The 21330-nt window shown below is 37.5% G+C and overlaps 1 protein-coding gene across 4 annotated transcripts in view; it reads left to right on the top strand.

Moving 5' to 3' along the window:
- BMPR1B (bone morphogenetic protein receptor type 1B) overlaps positions 1-21330 on the top strand; it is a gene marked incomplete at its 3' end in the record, with an annotated part of 431795 nt that overhangs the window by 301443 nt on the left and 109022 nt on the right. Inside the window, exon 1 of one of the 4 annotated variants that reach the window (XM_082634090.1) lies at positions 10676-10803. The exons of the other annotated variants lie outside the window; for them this stretch is intronic. Coding sequence (XP_082490216.1) covers positions 10731-10803 — 73 coding nt within the window. The 5' untranslated portion in view covers positions 10676-10730. Of the gene's footprint in view, positions 1-10675; positions 10804-21330 lie in introns of those variants that run through there. 4 annotated transcript variants of the gene reach the window in all.

Below are 21330 nucleotides of genomic sequence, written 5' to 3'. Positions count from 1 at the left end.
ATAGCGGGGTGGCGGTTTAGAAAAAAGATTTAGCCTGGTAGTCGAAATGATATTAGCTAAAGCCTCGACGTTACAAAGGAACACATTTGAGAGAAGAGATCATTGGGAAAGAATCATGGTCACCTATGTTTATATGAACATGAGAGGAAGAAACTTGGATGGGTAAGCCCTCATTATGAAAACCAAAGGAAGAGCTTCTAGCAAGTATTGTATTTGTTCAGTTTACTTTTAAATGAATGAGCCTTCTAAAAAGGGACGTAGATGCAGTGCCTCATGTTGCCCAGGGATGGAAAGGATAAAGACTAAGAAAAATTCGTTGGATTTGTTGAGTTTTGAAAGAATTTCATTAAAACGGTGCAGGTAGAATCCAGGGGGCAAGTAGAGATTTATAAGGAAAAAAGTAATTGGGATGAGAGTAAGGCGGCAGTAAGGGTCAGGTACTTTAGGAAGAGAGAGATAAGACTTGTCAAAGGAAATACTTGCAAAAAAAAGATATATCGAGCGCCTACTACATAGTCACTGTTTTAAGTGCTTGCAGTATCCAAGCGAACACAATGGACAAAGATCAGTGCCCGTGGGGTCCTTACATTCTGGAGGGGTGAGGGAAGTCAGTTAACAATAAATATAGTAAGTTAATTTAGAGTGGTTAGAGGTGATAAGTAGGGAAAACAAGTAAAGCAGCATAAGAAGAATTTATTGGATTTGTTGACCTTTGAAAGAAGAATTTCATTAGAATGCTGGGAATGGAGGTCCAGTAGGGAGAAGTAGAGATTTGGGGACGGGGGTGGTTGTAGTGATACAAGGAGTGGTAGGATAGGCTTCATCGAAGTGAGAATGGAGCCAAGACTGGAAGGAAGTGATGGAGGAAGCTAAGTATCTAAGGGAAGAGTGTTTTAGGCAGAGGAGGAGGAGACACAAAGCTCTGAGCTGGAGCACTCAAGGTGCGTTTGGGGAACAGGATGAGGAACAGGGAGAATAGGAGGAGAGGGTGCCCAGTGAGATATTTGGAAGCCACCTCTTATGTGACCTTGTAAACCACCATGAGGACTCATAAGGACATCATAAGCATCTACTCTAGGACTGACAGCTCTTTGATATTTTTTTGTAGCCCACTATGGGGTTAAACTAAAACTTCTTGTACAATTCAAGACTTCAAGCTTGCTTTTCTTTGGCTATTTTTATTTGTAACAACTTCCAGAAAGAGATAATATAATAACCAATACAGAGAGATAATGTTATGTAACAGATGCAAAGTGAGGCAAGATTCTTTACTGAAGAGGCAGAAGGTAAACTATGATGAATAATTTATATGTTTTTTTTTGCCTTAGAGTGAAGTAAACATTTTCTTGTTCAGTTGTCAATTTCTGATTATATACATATCATTTTAATGAAAAATCGAACATCCTTTTTAAACAAGCATTTCTAAAAGAGCAGCTATTGCTTTTTTTTTTTTTTTTTCTTTTTTGTGGTACGCGGGCCTCTCACTGTTGTGGCCTCTCCCGTTGCTGAGCACAGGCTCTGGACGCGCAGGCTCAGCGGCCATGGCTCACAGGCCCAGCCGCTCCGTGGCATGTGGGATCCTCCCGGACCGGGGCACGAACCCGTGTCCCTTGCATCGGCAGGCGGACTCTCAACCACTGCGCCACCAGGGAAGCCCCAGCTATTGCTTTTGAACTTCCTCTCTTTCCCTTTTTTCTTTACACATCCTTCAGTGGAGGCGCTAATGAGATATATTGAAGACTCAGAGTGGAGATTTTGGCAACTGTTTAAATCAGATTGGTCATCTTAATGGGCCTTAAATCATCTGGATAAATGCAGGTTTTACTCGTGTTGGTTAAGGTTGAATTTGAATGTTTCATTTGGCATAATCATTAAGATAACTCCCTACTTGACTAAATTTTTCATTTTTCAGCTGGGTGTTTGATAGTAGTAGACATGACCACACAGAGTGCTGACTAACTATAATAAGCATAGAGAAAGGTGAACAGGTAAATTAATGCCTATGTAACTAAGGGTTTTATATTAGAAAAGAGTGGTATTACAATTTCATAGATTTTCATTGGACTAGTAGGGATTTTGTGTCTAAATACGTCACTGGTTTTATCTGATATCGTGATCAGTGAAGCTTGTCCTTTTTACCTCCATAATTTCATGTACATTTCACTGTCATTTCATGTACATTTAGTATCCTCTGATTTTGCTGTAATGCTCTAGATAGAGCACGGAAAGGGTTTCACTGTACTGTGATGAAGTCTGATTTCACTGTACTGTGATGTACTCTGATTGAATAAGGTCTATATGTGGGGTTTCTTTTTATTTATTTTTTACAAACTAATTGTCTAAACATTCAAACCAACCCTCAATCTTGTGAAAATTCTCTCTATATAGAGTCTGTTCAAAAGGCTTTAATGAGATTATTAGAAAATGTTACTTTTCATAAAAAAATTCAAAACACGAAGCAGTTGTGCTTTATATCTGGGGACAGGTGAAGGAAGATAAGGGAATTGTGTGTGTGTGTGTGTGTGTGTGTTTATATGAGATACAATATATTTCAGGCATCCTTTTGGTATCAACCATCTGTCATTAGGAAAATATTTCAGTATACACAGTTGACTTCTGGCTGGTAGAAGACATGAAAAGGTTTAGCTTGAATCTGAACTGAAAATCGTGACATCATTACTTCTTCTATTTGAAAATATTTTTGCATGCACATAGATTTTGTGTCACCTTAAATCAAACGTTAGCTTTCTGTAATCTTTGTATTTCTTCTAACATCAATTTTTAAAAGACTACTAAGAGCTAAATCCCTTAAGAAATGTAGAAATCATATACTGGCAGCACTGTTGTTGAAAAAATACTATGGAAAAGCTATTGTATGCTAAATACAAACAAAACTTTTCTCTGTTATGAATATCTTCTCTTTTACTTTAAGCAACTTTTTCTCATGTAATTCCTTAATACATGCTTAGGTATTTTCCAAAGAGTGGAAAACAGATTTTCTAGGAGCTGTCTCCATATAGTGTGTGAACTTAAGCATGGACTCCAAATGTTTAAATAAGGGCTATACTTTAACTCCTTTTATATTTCTTTTATATGTAAACTAAGGTGCACCGTCCTTACTTCTAAATTATGTTCAGAGGGATTTACAAGGAAACATACAAGATAACATTTTATTGATATAATTTAAATATAAATTTAAAATTTCAATTTAATATCAGTTCAAGTTGGATTTGCATGAAATTAATGCACAGTTGACTCTAGGACGAAATAAGAATAGAGTGATATTAATCCTCTTTACGAATTGATTTTTAATTTTTTTTAAATAAATTTATTTATTACTTATTTTTGGCTGTGTTGGGTCTCTGTTGCTGTGCGTGGGCTTTCTCTAGTTGCAGTGAGCGGGGGCTACTCTTCAATGTGGTTCCCAGGCTTCTCATTGTGGTGGCTTCTCTTGTTGAGGAGCACGGGCTCTAGGCACACGGGCTTCAGTAGTTGTGGCTCGTGGGCTCAGTAGTTGTGGCGCACGGGCTTAGTTGCTCTGCGGCATGTGGGATCTTCCCGGCCCAGGGCTCGAACCCGTGTCCCCTGCACTGGCAGGCAGACTCTTAACCACTGTGCCACCAGGGAAGTCCAAGAATTGATTTTTAATGGAAACTGTGTTCAGGTTTTTATAATGGCTAGCAAGAGATGCAGAGAAGTACTAGAGGTTTTGATTTTCTGCTTAGGGGTGCTTTAGCACTAATTTGATAAAGAAGATAATATCCTTTGGAATAGAGCTTCAGGTAAGACAAGTTAGTGGCTTCTGTGGTTCATTATTTTACCTAGTGCATAACTTGAATACTGAAGAGTCCGGGGCCAAAGTGTTAAACAACAAAAGCCCTTTTCTCACACAGTTCCTTGTAAGTGGGGCAAAGTAGATCTTCTCAGCAGCCTTCTCATGGTGTGAAGAAGACAGCCTCTTTTGTTAAAACACCCTCAGACTCATCTGGTGGAGAGAGGACTGTGTTACATAGTTCTGGTGACTTCGCTCATCTACTTTTTCTTTCTACTGAGTCCGCAGAGTTGCCTCACTATACCTGCTAAAGCACAGGCCGACTCAAGGGAAACAACTCTTCCCTGAATTCTGAGGCGCTTCACTCACCTTAGTCACTTCACTGGTTGATAATACCTGCATTGAAGGGCTGCTGGAAAGTTTAAAAGATATATACAAGACACTGCTTTAAATGAATGACAATATATATTTTAAAATTATTATTAATATACTTTTTATAAACAACTAATACATGCTAGAGGAAAGTTGCATCTCTTACTGCATCTGAAACCCCTGACCTCTGAATTCACTGCTGTGGCTCCCAGAGTGTCTGTTGTCCCTGTCAGTTGTCCCCCTCCTCTGAATTGACAGGTTTGGGATTGAGGGTATCTCACCCCTCGTTTGCTCCAGCCTCTAGCATTTCTGGCAGTCATGTTCCCTGAGTGAAGCTCATCAGCCCCAGTGTCTCTGAGTGAGTCCTCCGTCTACTGAATGGCTTGTTTCTGCCCCAGTTACTTCTTGCAGAGCAGAAACATATGGGTCCCTAGCTAATGAAGTACTGGTGTCTGATCTTACCTACCCATAACTAGTTCCAGGCCTCCTTGGCTCAGGCATACTCAGTATTCTCATCTGTAAATGGGAATGATACTGCTTGCTGCACATGAGGCAGTGCGGATCAGTGAGGCAGTGTATGTTAGTACACAGCATAGTGTCTACACACCGAAACCAGGTATTACCTGAACAGAATTATGTCTGTATGGCGTTTAGGAGTCCTGGCGCAGTCTGGCAGTTTGTTTTGTTTTGTTTTTCTTTTAACTCTAGAGCTTATCTTAGTAAATTCACTGTTAATTTTCATTGGTAGTTTGTGTAAGTTGCCTTTAATTCTCTTCTACCCTTAGTTGCTTTTTGTGTCTGGTCTTCTTATCTTGTATGCAGTCTATACACATCCTTGTTATGTTCACGGGCTGACATGAGCTTTAAAAAGGAACCCTGCAATCTCTCGGTAAATGATACTGTCTTAGATTTAAGATATTCTGTTAGAAAATTCCATGAAACATCTTGCTCTAATGGGTTTGATTGTGCTGATGATCAGATTATGCACTCTAAGTACACAGTGTTGCGGCGTTTCAGGAGAATAAAGTTTGGGCTTATTTGTTCTCTCTCAGAAGCTGTCTCAAGTACCTTTAATGAGTTGTGGGGAGTAGCAGTGATAAAAGACCAACATTGAAAGCGTGTATCAGAAGATATTATCATGTCTATTTCATAATATTGGAGCTGTAGCCTATTAATAATAATCATATTTATATTAGGTAAAAATGGTTTGTGCAGTTGATTGGTGTTTAATTTACATTAAGATACGTTCAGAGTACTTCATAACAAATACTCTACTACTTTTACAAATGCCTCAAAAAGGTGATGACGGTTGTTATAAAAATTCATATTTTTAATTTTTTATATATATCCTTATTGAACAGTTACTTGAAAAAAAAATCAATCTGCTAAAGTCATTGAAACCTGATTTATAAGTAAAGGTTTTGAAATTTTAAAGCTGAAGTGAAATCTGGTCACCTCTTTTTATTTGTGTGTGAATTTTTTTGTTGCTAGTGGTAACTATAGAGAATTTTTTTTTCAAATAGCACCCTTTTAATAACAATGGTCTCCCCAAATATACTGTGGCATAGCTTTAAACTTTATTAAGTCTGTCTTGGACTCCCCCTTCCCCTCCCTGAGTAAATGGAAGAAAAGTTTGGCAGGCTCCATGCTGTGCAGTTGATTGATGTCCAGAACATCTGAAGGACTTTTGTGTCCTGCCTGCTCTCCGTGAGTGCATAATGTGTGAATACTTAAAGAAGGTCAGCCCTTATCACATGTAATCTAGGCCTGAGAGCAGATCAACAGTGACAATCATATCCCGTACGTAAGAACACAAATCATCCTCTACATGCTTTAGACAAGTTGTGGGATATTTTTTCTCTCTTTTTACCCCTTCCCACTCATGGGGGACCTTGGCAGAGCAACGAAAGCAGAGAGAAGACGTGCTCAGAATAATGTGTCACTCCTTGGAGGGAGGAAGGGATTGTTTATTTGCAATGATGTGATGGTCTTTCACTGTGCAGCTGAAGGGAGCTTGGGCTGTTAATGACTAGTGATGTGGAAGATTGCAGATGAGAACGGGATGGGGAGGCAGGAGGCAGCCCGAAGCGGCCTGAAGTTGTGGCATTTGTAAACTCCAAGTCAGGAATAAAGCTTTTTGTACACTTGAGTTCTGTTGTTTATTTTTTCTCCGGTAATGGAGGAACTTTTTATATCGTTATGTAAGTGTATAGCTGAAAATGAGAACAACAAAATGGATTAGCCCGTACAGTTCTGAACACACTTTTCCTTTGCACAACTAGTATGAAAGTTTGAAAACTATTTTACTGCAAAACTCTATAGGATGGTAGGGACCTAAAATGCTACATATAGCTTCTAATAGGAACAAGGAAATAACAGTTGTTTTTATGTGCCTGTGTTTGAACAGAAGTTTAATTTAAAAGCAAATGTTGCTCCAAACAATATTAGCAGACATCTTCAAGTATTAGAGAAAATAGCACTCACCTTATTTTTCTCATGAAGACTTTTAAGGATATTGTTGCATTTTCTTATATAAAAGGAAGATATTCTTCACCTTATCTCAAAAACTTGACTAGTTTCTTTTGACATGTAATCAGCTTCAAGAAGTCGTTGCAGTCATTTCACACAATGGAAACTGTGCAGACGCCCCCTCCAGAAACCAAGGCATGGCTTCCCATGTATGTAGGATAAAACCCAAATCAAATTAAGAGCTGTAAGGCCCTTCCTTCTCAACGTCTCCTGGTCTGCTTTTCCAGCCCAGTTTCTCTGCTCTCCAGGCATATCCGGTATCTCATGTTCTCTGCAAACATTGCTCTTTTTCTTGCTCATAAATGTCTGCACTGTCTGTTCTCTTTGCTCGGGATTCCTTTGCCCTCTCTTCACCCAGTGAATTCCTACTTATCTTTGAAGAGCGAGTTCAAATGCCTCTTCCCCACAAGTCCAGTTCCCATCCCCGGCCAGAATGAATCTTTGTTTATGCCCTGTACTTTCCACATTCCCTCAGCGTAGCAGGCCGTCACTGTATTGTCTTGTCATTATTTGATTATATGTTTGTCTTCACCCATTACAGGGTAGGTTTTGTCCTAAAGGCAGGTACTGTTTAATGTTCTTGTATCCCATTCACTAGACACAGTCCCCCAAATACAGTTTAAAAAGCTGTCTATATACATAAAATCATATATGTATGTATAGATGGAGGGTTCTGTGTGGAAATAAGTCACAAATCGAAGTTGTTCAAAAGGTAGTCTCCTACTTTAAAACTGTTTCATATATTTCTGCTTCAATTATATGATAATTTAATCAATGAAATAAAAATAAAGTTATTAAATACATATTTGTCTTTCCGGGTATAATATGAATTTTAAAAATGTATCCTTGTTTTAGTGATCACATTATTTAGGACAGGAACAATTTAGCAAATGTTACATTAAAGAAGATTATTGTTAATAAGGGTCTTTTGGTCAAGAGGCAGAAGAGTGGTTAGTGAGAGTCGTCAGGAAATTGACCATTTTCTCATGTCCTCCTGTGTTCTGGGCACTGTAGTCAGTAGTTTTCGTTCATTTACTTGTCTAATCCGTGTAACAATTTTAACAGTTAAGTAATGAGCGGATTATAGACCAGAGAGTTTAAATAATTTGCTCAAGATTATACAGATAGCACAAAGAGTCTTTCTCTACTCTACAGCATGGACTCCGTAAACCTAGAATAAGTGGGTCTGTGTAAGGATTCTACAAATGATATATAGCAATGGCATGTCGTACTCATATTGGTAGTACTATCTGTAGTCTTTCTTTTCTCTTTCCTTGCCCCTCTCACGTGTATATGTTCAAATTGTGACCTTTCTTTTAATACTCTCTCAGAGCTTTCTTTGAAGCCTCATTTGGTGTGGACTTTAAGGTGAGTGCGCTAAATCATATGCAAATCTGGATTTTCTTTTTTTTTTTTTTTTTTGGCTAAGTCAGATTTCTGATCTACATTATAAGATTTTTTAAAAGATCTTTTGAGCCTATTTGTCTGGAATCTAATTATGCATTTTATAGAACATCTCCTTCATTGTTGGCACCCAGCATATGTTAAAGGGAATTAATAGGGTTACCTCTTGAATTTCGTAGTAGTATAAGTGAGAAAAAGAAATGTGTAGTACCAAAAAGTTTGACTAAGTGGAAACCTCTCCTCACGCTTCTATCAATAATTTTGACTTCTACTCACATAGTTGGAAGTTTAGGTTCAGAGACTCATCCTATATTCTGAAATCTTAAACCTGTTTTGAAAAGAAATTCATTAAGCCAGTCCATGCTCAAAAGCCTTTTAGTTATTTATATAATATAGCCTAAACGTTGTAACCTGCATTCGGAGTCTGGCACAGTCTGGTTCCACTCTGTCTAGCTTTCTCTCCAGCCATTTACTACTCGGTGCTGTCTGCTCCAGTAAGGTTTTTCTTCTCATGCTATTGCACAAATGAAATACTTAATCCTGCCTCTAGTCCTTGCTCACGTAATTTCCTCTCTTGTCATCTCCTCTATCTCTGTATAAATTCAGTTCATATTTTAGCATTCAGCTCTGCCTCCAATTTTTGGCCCCGTCTAATCCATACCTTACTCCGATTTTCTATCTTTATTCCATTTGAAGACACGTCATCTGAAAATAGGTTATGTTTTTTTACTTAGTTCTCTATTACCTATATATTACTTTTTCTGTGGTATTGTAAGCTTCTTGAGTGCATTTACTTCAGCTAGCACATGTACAAAATTAGAAATAGTTGCTGATATGGATTGCTTTGAACTGAATTAGGATTCTGGGGAGAGAGAAACTATTCTCTCTTAATGCTGTGAACCGATAATGGATGCCCCTATTGGGGAAGTATGAGCAGTGAGAGCTGTCCACATTTCAGCCGTTCACTATTCGCCCTGGAGCTCAAGGCCAGGTTCCAGATCCGGCAGTGGAACCATGTTGTGATGTGGCCCTGAGCCGAATATAGAAGGTTTGAACAAGAGATCCAAGCAATAGAGCTTGATTTTTGTCTGCGGTTCACTTATGTTGCCCTCTGCTCCTGGTCACTCTTACTCATTTTAGTTTGCCTCAGTTTCCCTTCTTAGCTAAAGACTACCTCACTTAGCACCCCCAACTTATATTTTCCTGACAAGTAAGTTTCATGGATTCTGTGAAATGCAAAACGTGTAGTTTAAACTGAGGATATTCCAAAATTTTCTATGTGATTAAAAATACTCTATTTCTGTTAAATTCCATCTCATGAAACTGAGTTGAGGGTGTTGGATTGATAGTAGTATTGGTTAAATCCTAAAAAGCAATTGTTGAACTACTCTAAGCTGGAGAATAGATTTGAATGCCACCTACTAGGGTAGTGCTGCGAGGTGCTGGTGTGTGTGTGGAGGGGTAGGCGTGTCTCTTAAAAAGGAGAAGAGAGCAGAGATTTTTTTTCCAAGAAAATAATTCTTAAAATTTCAAGTAAACACATTCTCATGCTCCCTTAGATATAACCACTGAACTGTGTCTCTGCTCTCATACTCATAAATCCTTTATCATGCAAATGGATTAGGTTTAATAAGTACTTCTGTTTGTATCTGTCTGTGGTGATAGTGTAGTTTCTACACACACTGCCAATTCATTTATATTTCTTGCTGTTCTTTTATTATCGATAGTTCCCAGAGTAAAACAAATAGCCCTTTAAAATGGTCTTTAGTACTGGAAACGGTCACTCAAAATCTCATGGAAAATTAAAATATTACAAAATGTTCATAGTTTACATTGAGGCACAATTATAATTAACATCTAAAAAATTGAATAACTTACCTTGGTTTTATTCACATAATAAAATTGGTTCAGTTCACAGTACTTCTTTTTTTTCTATATAGGAAACTTCAAACTATAGTCATTTCAAATTAATTAAAGTGAGTAGCCTAACTGAAATATTTCAACTTGAAATATTCATTAAGGATGGCTTTTACAAATGACCCTTTTTTGTATCTGTGCATTTGATTCAAAGGCATTTGCCTCATTATTTAAATGTTGAGGTCATGTGAGAAAATGCCATAACACTTGGATGTGTTGCAATATTTCTATCATTTTATCAAAGAAAAAAAATTTATTTCTCCTTGTCTGTCTACAATTCCCACGGAATTACAATCCTTAGCAGAGAAAAAAAAAAACCTTAGCAGAAGAAATAAGTAATTGTATGTCGGCAAAGCATAGGTGTGTGTCGCTCTGGAATCTCTCCACAGCTGCCCGGGAGGTGCGGGGACTTTGGCGTGGCCAGTACAGAGCAAAGTCCCGCCTGTGCTGGCCCTTGTGTGGGCAGCTGGGTTCAGGCTCCTTTCTTAAGAAAACAGTCTGGCTCGGGGTCCTCACTGCCCTTTGTTGTCCTCCCCACGAGGTGATCAGTTGAAGTCTCCGTGGTGACAGAACCAGTTTGTAACAGGCTTGTCTTTCACGGTCCTGTCTAGGGCTTGCTGCAGGCTTGCCGGAAGCTCTGACAAGAGGGGCAGCAGAGGAGTCTCAGTTGAAAGAAGGAAAGGCAAGAAACAGGAGGCTTAAACAGGCGGGTCACATTGACGACTCTCCCGCTGCAATGGGTTGGCTGGACGAACTAAACCGGCAGCTTCACATTGCCTTGCTCCTTCTTCTGTCTATGCACACGAGGGGTAAGAAGACCAGCGCCCCACAGTGCAGTGCTGACAGGGGGCTCCGTTAATGGCTGGTTTCGTGGTTTTTATCACAGAAGGGAAAGTTCAGGGCAGAAGTTCAGTGGCTAAACATTTCCAACCCCCCATCCTCCAACTGCTCTGTAGTTTTACTACTTTCTGTATCATGGCAACGCTTTCTCGATAGTGTGTTAGAATAGTTTTAAAAGGGATGCAAAGTTTCTGTGTTCTCTAGCAATTAAGAATTAAGTGCATTCTCGTTTGGAACTTTGAGTATGAAGTTGATTGTCAACATACGGTGACAGTTTATATGTGAAGAATTTAAGAACACAAAAATGCTAATAAACTTGTTTTGATCATTTTAATTTGAATACTGTTAGATTTTTTATACGTTAGCTAATTGACTTTGAAGTTCATTGTCATTTTTATATGGATGCATTGAGTAAATCTGTAGTTTTATAATGGCAATAATTGTAATTTGTGAATATGTCAGATGTTTATCCATATTTAAGAACAGGGGCTTGCTTAGTGATCATTTTGTCCAGAGGAATTATTCTTGTATAAAGTTGACTAAAGGATGGCAATTTAAAAAAATTATTTTAACTCAAAGAGTAATTATAAAAGTAGGTAAACTATTTTCAAGTTAGAAGAAAGATAACTTAATGAATAGGAAACACTTATCTGTGATAGTGATTTGCAACAAGGGAGTCACAAGGTTGGAAATAAGGAAATAGCGGCTTTATAAAATTAAGCCAGGTGACAAGGGAATATGTGATCAAAATGCATTTACAGTTCACCCTCATATACCTGTGAATGCATTTTATAGAACCAATTTGGCAATACTATTTAATTGGAAGCATGTATTACCAACTGGCATGTATTTTGATTGGCACTTAAAGATGAATGTTTTCATAATCTCAGAGTATTCCATGACACTATTTAGGTATTATATTTTGTGGCTTGGCTCCATGAAAAGTGCTTTTAATTTCTGGTATAGATAAGTGTAACTCAAAAGGAGTTTTGTGTATTGATGTGAAGGAACAACATGTAGTTCAGTTACTTGGTTTGCTATTTTGTTTTCCAAAAATTGTTATAATCTGGTACCCTCTAGAAGAGATAGAAAGACCTCAGGGAAACTTTCTTAAGAATATTCCAGGAAACTCAAACATGATATATATGAGGTGAAATTCTTATTCCTCTGCTCATGCTACTGCTATTTCTTGATCTCCTAAGGGTAATTTTTCATTCTCTTTTAGCATTTTCCTTGAAACATATGAATACCTGAATTAATTATTGAGTTATGTCAGTCAAAAGTGAAAAGGCTGTATGTTACAGACTGAATCTTTGAATCATAAATGGTAGGATTAGATTACACCTTAAAATAGTATTGTGTAGTTGGTTTACTTTTCCAGAGAGAAGGTTGAAGCCCAGAGACATTCCCTGCTTTCTTCGACCAAGCATAACCTTTTTAACTCCCTGTCCAGAGCCCTTTCACGTGAGTGCCTGTGTGCGTCTGTGTGTGTCTTACCAGTTTATTCTGTAGCATAGTGGTTAAGGGTATGAACTCCAGACCCAGAATGCCTGAGTCTGAGTCTTAGCTCTACCACTTATTAGATGTGTAAATTCAAATGAGGTGTCTTATAGGTGCCTTGATTTTCTCAACTGTGAAATAGGAATAATAATAATAACTAACCATAGGAATGATTTGATTATTAAATGAGTAAATACACATAAAGCATTTAGAATAGTAACTGGTGCATAGTATGTCTGAGGTTTTGCTATTAGTATCATTAGTAATAATGTTAATCTCTGCAGGAATAGGACAATCAATCTGGAAAGGTAAACTGAGACAAGATTTTAAAAGAATCTCATAGCTCATCTTAGCGTGATTAACATGCTGAATCCCAATTTATATTCCCAGCTTTGTCACTAGTGAAATTTTAACTTTTTTTCTTTTGAGGAATTTCTCTACCTGTAGCCTTATAAAAAATAAGTTTCATGTTTGTTTGTTTTTTATTTTGCCTGGATGAAAACAGAATGTGCTGTAGACAGGGACTGTTAGCTCAACCAAGACTAAGCAACTTTGACTAGAGAAGTTAAATATTCATTGACAACTTGTAATGCTTTATGAATATTAATTCTGCATGTACTTCAGTGAGAATGATTATCACAAAGATAGGTAAATATGAAGCACAGACAAAGGAAGTGGTCATGACTTCTTAAGTGAATGGCAAAGCCAAGATTAATGTACTGAGACCTTAAATACTCATTTAAAGTAAATGTGTTTCAAAATGACAACTTGAGACATTTGGAGAGTCTGTGCTTCAGGCTAATACAAATATTTAGTTATTTAAGTATATGGAAACCTAAAAGTTCTATATGGAAGGAATATGTACAATATTCCAATTCTACTTTAAATGGTACAAAGCTCTGCAAAGTCAAAATAGGTGGAAAGGAGAATGCTTCACACGTGGAACAGAGTAGCTGGGGTGGCCTGTGGCGGGGGTGGGGGGGTGATTCATCAGCCTAAATCTTATCATTGCTTATATCTTATCTTCATTGTTTTACTTGAAAAGACACAGGCTTAGAAAAAGGGAAGCAAGGGTACATCTTGGTAGGTTTTGAACTTTGTGTTTTTTATATTGGCACATTGTGGTTGCTTCAGGAATGCATTTTTTAAAACTCGGGATCGTGAGGTGTGGAATTGCCTCCTTCTAAAACTGAAAATATGACCTGTAATGGTGAAAATATGTAGTGTTCATTTCTAGTTGACATGTAGTATTTTAAAGATTGAGCTATTGATACTACCTTGCCCCTATATTCTCAAAACACAGTGGAGAATTACAGGCAATACTAATGAATATAGTGCAATGTGTAAACAGTATTGAGGCATCATTCTGGTCACTACCATTCTTCTTAAGTTCTGCCAAAGGAATTTAGTGAGGTTATAAAGGTGATAGACTGACAGACCTAAAAACTAAAGGACTCTTTCTGTTTGTTGTTCTAACACATTGGTGGCAACAGTGTGCCCTTCCTGACATGGATGGGCCTCATGCTCTGCCGTTTAAAAAGGTGAGATTTTATTTAGCTTCTTGTTAAATGTATGTGTGAAAATTTCCACAGCACCCTGCCCTACTGTAAAATCAAGGTAATAGATTATTAGAGCAATTAGAGTAAAATAAAATTGGCAGGAAACTTTTGTTCTTTAGAAGTAATTCTATATCAACAAAGAGTTCCCGGGAAAAAAGGCGAGATAGGAAGTAGGAATTAGCTCTTTTGAAATACAGGAAAATCCCTAAACCCAGTGAACAAAAGCAGGTCCCAGTCTCCGTGGCCCCTGCAGTTTTATGTAACCCAGATTTTATATCCTGCTTCTTCATTGCTAGGTCATATTCCATAGGTTTCCTATTGTAATATTTGTGTTTGATCTGGTTGACACTAATTTAAAATTTTTTAAAAATCTGTTATTAAGTTTTTTCACTAGAATTAAGGCAGATAGGAAATGCAGTAACAGGAGAATAATCAACATGGCTGTGAATGTGTAGTTTCAAAATTAAAATGGTGATATTGCTCTAGGGTGTCAACTTTTGGTAATTTTTTTTTAAAAAATTATTTATTATATTTATTTTTGGCTGCGTTGGGTCTTCGTTGCTGCGCACGGGCTTTCTCTAGTTGCGGCGAGCGGGGGCTACTCTTCGTTGCGGTGCACGGGCTTCTCATTGCGGTGGCTTCTCTTGTTGCGGAGCATGGGCTCTAGGCGTGCAGGCTTCGGTAGTTGTGGCTCGCAGGCTCAGTAGTTGTGGGTCACGGGCTCTAGAGCGCAGGCTCAGTAGTTGCGGCGCGCAGGCTTAGTTGCTCTGCGGCATGTGGGATCTTCCCGGACCAGGGCTCGAACCCGTGTCCCCTGCGTTGGCAGGTGGATTCTTAACCACTGTGCCACCAGGGAAAAGCTTTGGTAATATTTTTAAATGGAAAGTGATCCTCATTACCGTATGGCAAAATATAGTGAAAATCTGAACTGTTAGACCGACACAGCTGTTAAATGCATAAATGTGGTTCTGTGTTTAAAATGTTTTCTACTGCAGTTATTATGTGACACTTCCAACAGTTAATCTCTGGCTGTTAATTGGCAGTAACTGTGCATTGTGGTGAGCATCACAGATGTAAGAAATTTGATCTGTGGTAATTTACCTGGAAGGAAACTGACTAAATTATAGTTCTCAACTTAAATTCTGCAGAGTAGATTGGATAACAGACCTTCACGTAACTGTTGAGTGCAAACTCACATTATTTGGTTTTACCTTTTGTTATGAGAAGTTATCCTCTTTAAATATGTAGTGGTGGCAACCATGTATGTAAGGCATACGTATCTCTCAATATCTGTGCATAGATAATTTAATCTTTAAATTACACATACCTGAAGGCTTCTGGAAGAATCATAGTATTAGAAAGATCAGAGTAATTCACATTCATTTTTATTTTTGTTTTTTTTTGGTCTATGAGTCAATTGCATCTGAAATAATATTTTACAACTCTTCTATTGACTTAGAACTGCCAGGAACAAATTTGTGAATATGTTTTTTCCCCTAACTTTCCAAATGTGGATTTATTTTTAGAACTCATACAGGACATTGGGCAAATCTTTAAGTAAGACAAAGTACTGACAAGTAAAATCAGCTAAATTGTCTATCAAGCTTTCTTATGCTACATTTTAGGTTTAGATGAACCCTTTTGGTCTTGATTATTATACTTTCTTCCATCTGTAAAATAGTTACTCTGCCCATTGTAATCGATGTGTGTGTGTGTGTGTGTGTGTGTGTGTGGAACTATTCATATTAAAATATCTACCTACGATTTTGTGACTATGAGCTCAGAATAACCTTGTTCTTATTTCTAGGCCCCAGCACTTTTCCTGTAACACTGGAGAATCTGGGGCTTTCGGATTAACTGATTTCTTGCTTGATGTCATCTCTGTTGCATTCCTTCCATAATTAGTTAACTTCCATATTAATGCATAATGTGTATAAAATCACATTGTTAGTATTGATATTTTGGGCAAAAGAACAGAAACTTAAGTAGAGGAAGAAGTCGAATGAAGACATAAAGAAAAGCTAAAGGAAACACAGGCCTCGTGGGACCCAGAGGACATTCCCTTCTTCTTCCCTCTGGGTGTCTTTTCCCTTTTTTCTGTTTAAAGGTCTTTAGCAGACACTCCTTGCATTGTAAAATCCAGACCTTTCTATGGCCTTCCAGGCTTGGCATCAGCGAGGCCCTGGCTCACCTCACTGCTCAGCGGTTATCGAGCCTTTCCTGTCCAGAATGATCCAAACTCCTCTCTCCTCAGGTGTTTCACACATGCTGTTTCCACAGCCTGGAAAGTTCTTTGCTTTCCTACTCTGCTTATCCATTTGCTTAAACGTCACTAAGTTAACTTCTCCTTAACAATCCAGATTAAATGAGATCCCCTTCATATAATCCCTCATTGTAAGTTTTATTTCTCTTGTATGGTACATATCATGATGTATCATTATACATGTCACTCTCCTGCTGGAAGCTCACCTTCTTAGAGGAAAGACCATGTCCATTTTATTTGTTGCTGAATCCCCAGTGCATAGTACAATACTTGGCTGTAGAGGAGTCTACCTCCTTAGACATACTCGTTATTTTGCACACGACCCAAAGTAGTGTCTGCATTTCCTGATATTCCAAGACCTTTTTTGCTTAGCTCTCCAGAGTTAACTGATAAATGTTTCACTGTTTCTTATTTTTAACTTTCTGGAGAGAGAATTTGATTGACTGCTGACCCTAACAATGATGGAATGTAACCCAGGTGGGATGTGTAGTCACTCAATACCAAGATGGCCACCAGACAATAACAGATACCGTGGGCAGTGGAAGTTTTTTCTAGAAGAGGTTTTGGGTTAGGTTGATAATCAAAAACGTCTAATATAGCTGCTACTGTCATTAATAATAGCAATATGAATACTTCTAATATTCCTTTGTTTATAATGAATTCCTGTTGGCTACTAAGTGACTTATTAGCTATATGTGTAGAAAAATTATAAAAAACGCTTAATTTTTACGTGAACTTTGGTATCCAGGAAATGTTACTACCAAAGTTATGGTAATATATTTCTGTAGTTTCTATAGAATTATTTTAATAGTAAATGAAGGGGTATGATTTTTTGTTGTTGTTCTTTAAAAAAAAGATGCTGAAGAAATTCAAGATATCAAGGTGGTGGCAAAAAATAACATGAAACAAGTAGTGTACTCTCTTGGCAGACTTAATTTTGTCATATTGTTACATACAACTTTTACTCCTTTATTGAAACAGTAGTTGCAAACCTTATGTCTCACAAAGAACATCTCATGAATTTTGCATTATGACCCCTAAAAGGCCACAAGTTTGTGGCTAGCAGTATACATCTTTCATTTGATCAAATTCTGGGAACTTGAGTGTCTGAAACTATGCTTTTGATCCCTTCTGGAGTCCAGAGGAGAATGAATGTACATATCGAATTCACTTTTTAGAAACCTCTTGAGTACACACAGAAAACTGGCTTTGGTGCATAGGTTTTTACTGCCTGACAGTATCCTGTGGTCATAATGTGGGAACATAATGTCCCCATATTTGACTTGGTATCTTCACAATTTTAATGGGAGTTTTACAGGTAAGGAATCAGTTTTGCATCAATTTGGAACTTTTGTGATATGAGAACTGCATTGATAAGATATCAGCCAGGTGTGAGACAATTTAATATAATAAGGCATCTTAATATTTTTAATGGTTATTTCTGTTTTCCTTTAACTATAAACTATGCCAAGGCCAATAGTATACAGCGTCAGAAAATGTGAGGCCAGGTTTGTTTTATAAACTTTGTATGAAATTATCTTTCTGTTATTATGTTTGTAGAAATATTCATGATCAAACTATGTCTTCGCTAAAATGTTTACCTTTATTTTGATTTCTCTAAAAGAAAACTGAGACAGTATTTTTCAAATCTGAAAAAATAATAACCTGCCAATTGTAATCGTGTGCACTTGAAATGGTGATGCACTTTTTTATGGAGCTAAATCTCAACTGGATGTTTGTCTTGGTTAGAGTTAATATGCTCAGTTGCTTATTGCTTTTGAATTCCATTATGCTTTTCATGTTTCTGATTTGAAAACAGAAAAAGGTTACTGTCATAAGAGTAACATGCTATATTTGCCCATTAACTATTAGCTCATTTAAGTCAGGGAATGTGCAGGAGTTCATTGGAGGAATATTTGAGTGGCTCTGAGTTTAATTTAGGCTCTGAAATCAGTTGAGTTATTGAGAACTGTGCAGTGACCTGGAAAACAACAGAAAAAGTGTTTCATTGGGCCATGGTAACAGAAGGGTAGATGCCACTTAATTGAGGTTCCTAAACAAATTGCCTTTTTACTTCCATACTTCCTTGTACATATGATACATATCCACACATGTGTTTTTTATATGTATGTTTTCATAGGATTATGACAGTTTGTTGAAATTGGAGAATATCACTAAATATTTCCTACTTAATTTCCTATGCCCTGGGTGAAAACATGTTCAAATTGGGGAATGGGTTTAAATGAAAAGGACCCTCATGCTAAATCACATGATTTTACAGACATAAGACATTCTTGGGCATTTTTGGAGATTGTTTTTGGACTGGATTTTAAAAATATACACTAAACAGTTTATTCATAACATGCATTTTAATAGCTATTATGAATATTGTTAATCTACCCTACTTAACCTCTTACAGTGAAAAATATAAAAATTTTCTGTCTTTTTTTGTTAAATAGACTTAATGACAAACATCTTGCAAATTAGATTTTCATATATTTCATCTCTTTCTTATGCTCAATTTAATCTATCAAAGCCACACATTGTAGAAGACATCTGGTATTGAGCTTAAGCAGCTGGGTTTCATTTGTAAAGGTTTTGAGCAAATTTTGGTGCTTGCCAACAATAATATAGCCGTTGGCCAATGTGTTTTCTTTGTGGCAGCTTGGTGCACTGTGGCAGGAGAGACCAGAATTCAGGATCAGTTGATTTTCCGCCTCTTTCTGGCTTGACTGGAGGGACTTGAGGATTTTATGCAGATGTTCCTGTGAGCTAAGTGAGGGTTTGCTGCATTGGCTATTGAATGGGAATCAATGGACGAGCAGTGTGTAATCAGCACTGATCCATCTGAGAAACAAGGAGTCTGCAGTTTTCCTCACAGCATGGTTCAATGTATTTCCTACATCACAGTCACCATAGGTCATTTTAAAGATGCAGTTCCCTATACCCCATCCCAAATCTACTAAACTAAGTATTGGGCAGCTGAGCCCAGAAAGCTGCAGTTGATTAAGCTACCCCAAGGGATTTGGTACACACGGGATTAGAGTTAATAAATTTCAGTTCATTCTTTACCTGCAGACAGAACCTGTAACCCCCTTTTTCTGACCAAAAGAAGAACCCATTTTATTAATGGTATTTAAAAGGAATTGTCAGAAGTTTTTTCAAAAGTAACTTACCCACGTATCTGGTTTGGATGTTCTTTCATAAAATATTACATTAGTATGACCTGTTGTTTAATGAAACAGTTGTCCTAGCATTATTAAAATATTGCCACTAATGATAAAGAAGGGATCGTAAGTCTTAATTTACTTGGAACAATCCAAACCTGGAGGGAAGGGTTTCTTGCAGAGTGAAACAAGAATGTGAATCCCAAATTTCCCAACTCTTTCTCAGGTACATTAATTAAGTAATTTCTGTATCCAGCTTGTCATTGGACACCTGGTAGGCTCTTGGAAATCTTTTCAGAGTTTGGCTCTATCAGCTGCCCTCAGAAAGCACCATACTCCTGAGCCCTGCACCCACCTCCAATTATATTCAACATGTTATTCCCAATGCAAGTAGTTTGTCTTTGTAGCTATATAGGCAGTTTTGGTGACTGTTCTGAAATAAACCAAGTCATAACTCTCTTCTTTGCTTCTGCTGGAAAAGTTCTATGCCAGAATTCTTACCTAGTTTGGTATTCTTGTTTTACTGGTTCTGAGTCCAGAACTGAGTTTTCCAGACAAACACTTAATGAGTTCCAGGGGCAATATGGAAACATACCCAGGGAATGTGTGGTTTGAAGTGAGGATTGCCTCTTTGGAAGTTAATAGGGTAGGGACTGTCTGTTGTTGAAATGTCATTAAATGGAAATGTACTTTTTACCTTATCTTGCTTTGGAAATTAGCACTCAAGATAGTCACTTCTTTAGAAAGTTCCTGCATTCCCTCAGGAACTTGATTTAAAATACACACACACACACACACACATACACACAGTACTTAATGTAAGCAGGCAACAACCCCAGAAAATATAACATTAAAAGAGGGTAAGAGAAGGAGCAGTCTAAGTGCTTGAGATTGTCTTGTTTCATGATCCATGTCATGCATGGACTACATCTGAAGTTTTTTAAAGTTTCTGGAGGAAGCTCAGCAATGCAGCTGTCTCTAATGTACTGTGAACCTTGAAAAGGAATTTCCTTTCAAGTAAGAGCGGAAGTAGTTTGTGTGTGGGATGATGCAGCGGAGGGTTTTCTTCAACAGAAAATAAAGTGCCATTATATAAACAAACATCTGCACAACCTAAAGTACGCCCAGTAAAAATAAATGCTAGAGGCACCTACACTCCTATTTGAGCAAGACCCAGTTAATTCTAATGATCTGCTTGTGTTTTCTCATTTTCACAAGGGAGGAAACAGGAGCACACAGTTGTTAGGTGACTTATCTAAAGTCTCACTGTTACTTCTACTGGCAGAACCAGAACTTGGGATTCCAGAGTTTTTGTTCTTGTTCTTTGAAGAATTACATTTAAATTTGACTTGAGGATTGCTATAATATTTAGGCAGAATGTTTGGAAAGCCAGAGTCTTTGCCACATGAACATTTTATTTAAGAGACAGATTACAAAAACACGCTACCACCACCACCAGAAATAAATATTCCAGTGTATGAATAAGCTCAGAGCTGATAACTTTGCTTCGATTTTCCCATTTACTATAATACGTACTGGTTTGTAAAAAAGTACTGTATATTCAACCACATTTAGGCTGTCATAATTTAGTGCTCACGGGAATGCCACTTATATGCAGTTTCTTCTGAGCCACAGTACCTCACCATCTGAGGTGAGGAGAAGGCAAAATCAGGAACACAATTGAGTTATTTTCTAGGGAAAAAAATTACATCTTGCCTTGAAGAATGGAGCATCCTTCCCGTTTTTTCCTCTTCTGATTTCCTGCAAATGTTAATCTAAAGAGATTACTTGTAAAATATCCTGAGTAGCTATGACTGCAAATGAGAAATGTGATACGCAGCTTTACACCTTGAGAGTGAGTGCTCACACCTCTCCAGATTTATTTCTTAATGTTAAAATTACAAGGTCATTGTTCTTCCCATTGTAGGATATCACTTGTACAGTGATAAATCTAAATCCTTTAGATTTACACATTGTGTTTTATGGTTTTGAGAAGTTGCTGCAGAA

Source organism: Mesoplodon mirus, assembly GCF_964341445.2.
Source record: "Mesoplodon mirus genome assembly, chromosome: 2".
Taxonomy (NCBI): domain Eukaryota; kingdom Metazoa; phylum Chordata; class Mammalia; order Artiodactyla; family Ziphiidae; genus Mesoplodon; species Mesoplodon mirus.
This window is presented reverse-complemented; position numbering and strand designations above follow the sequence as displayed.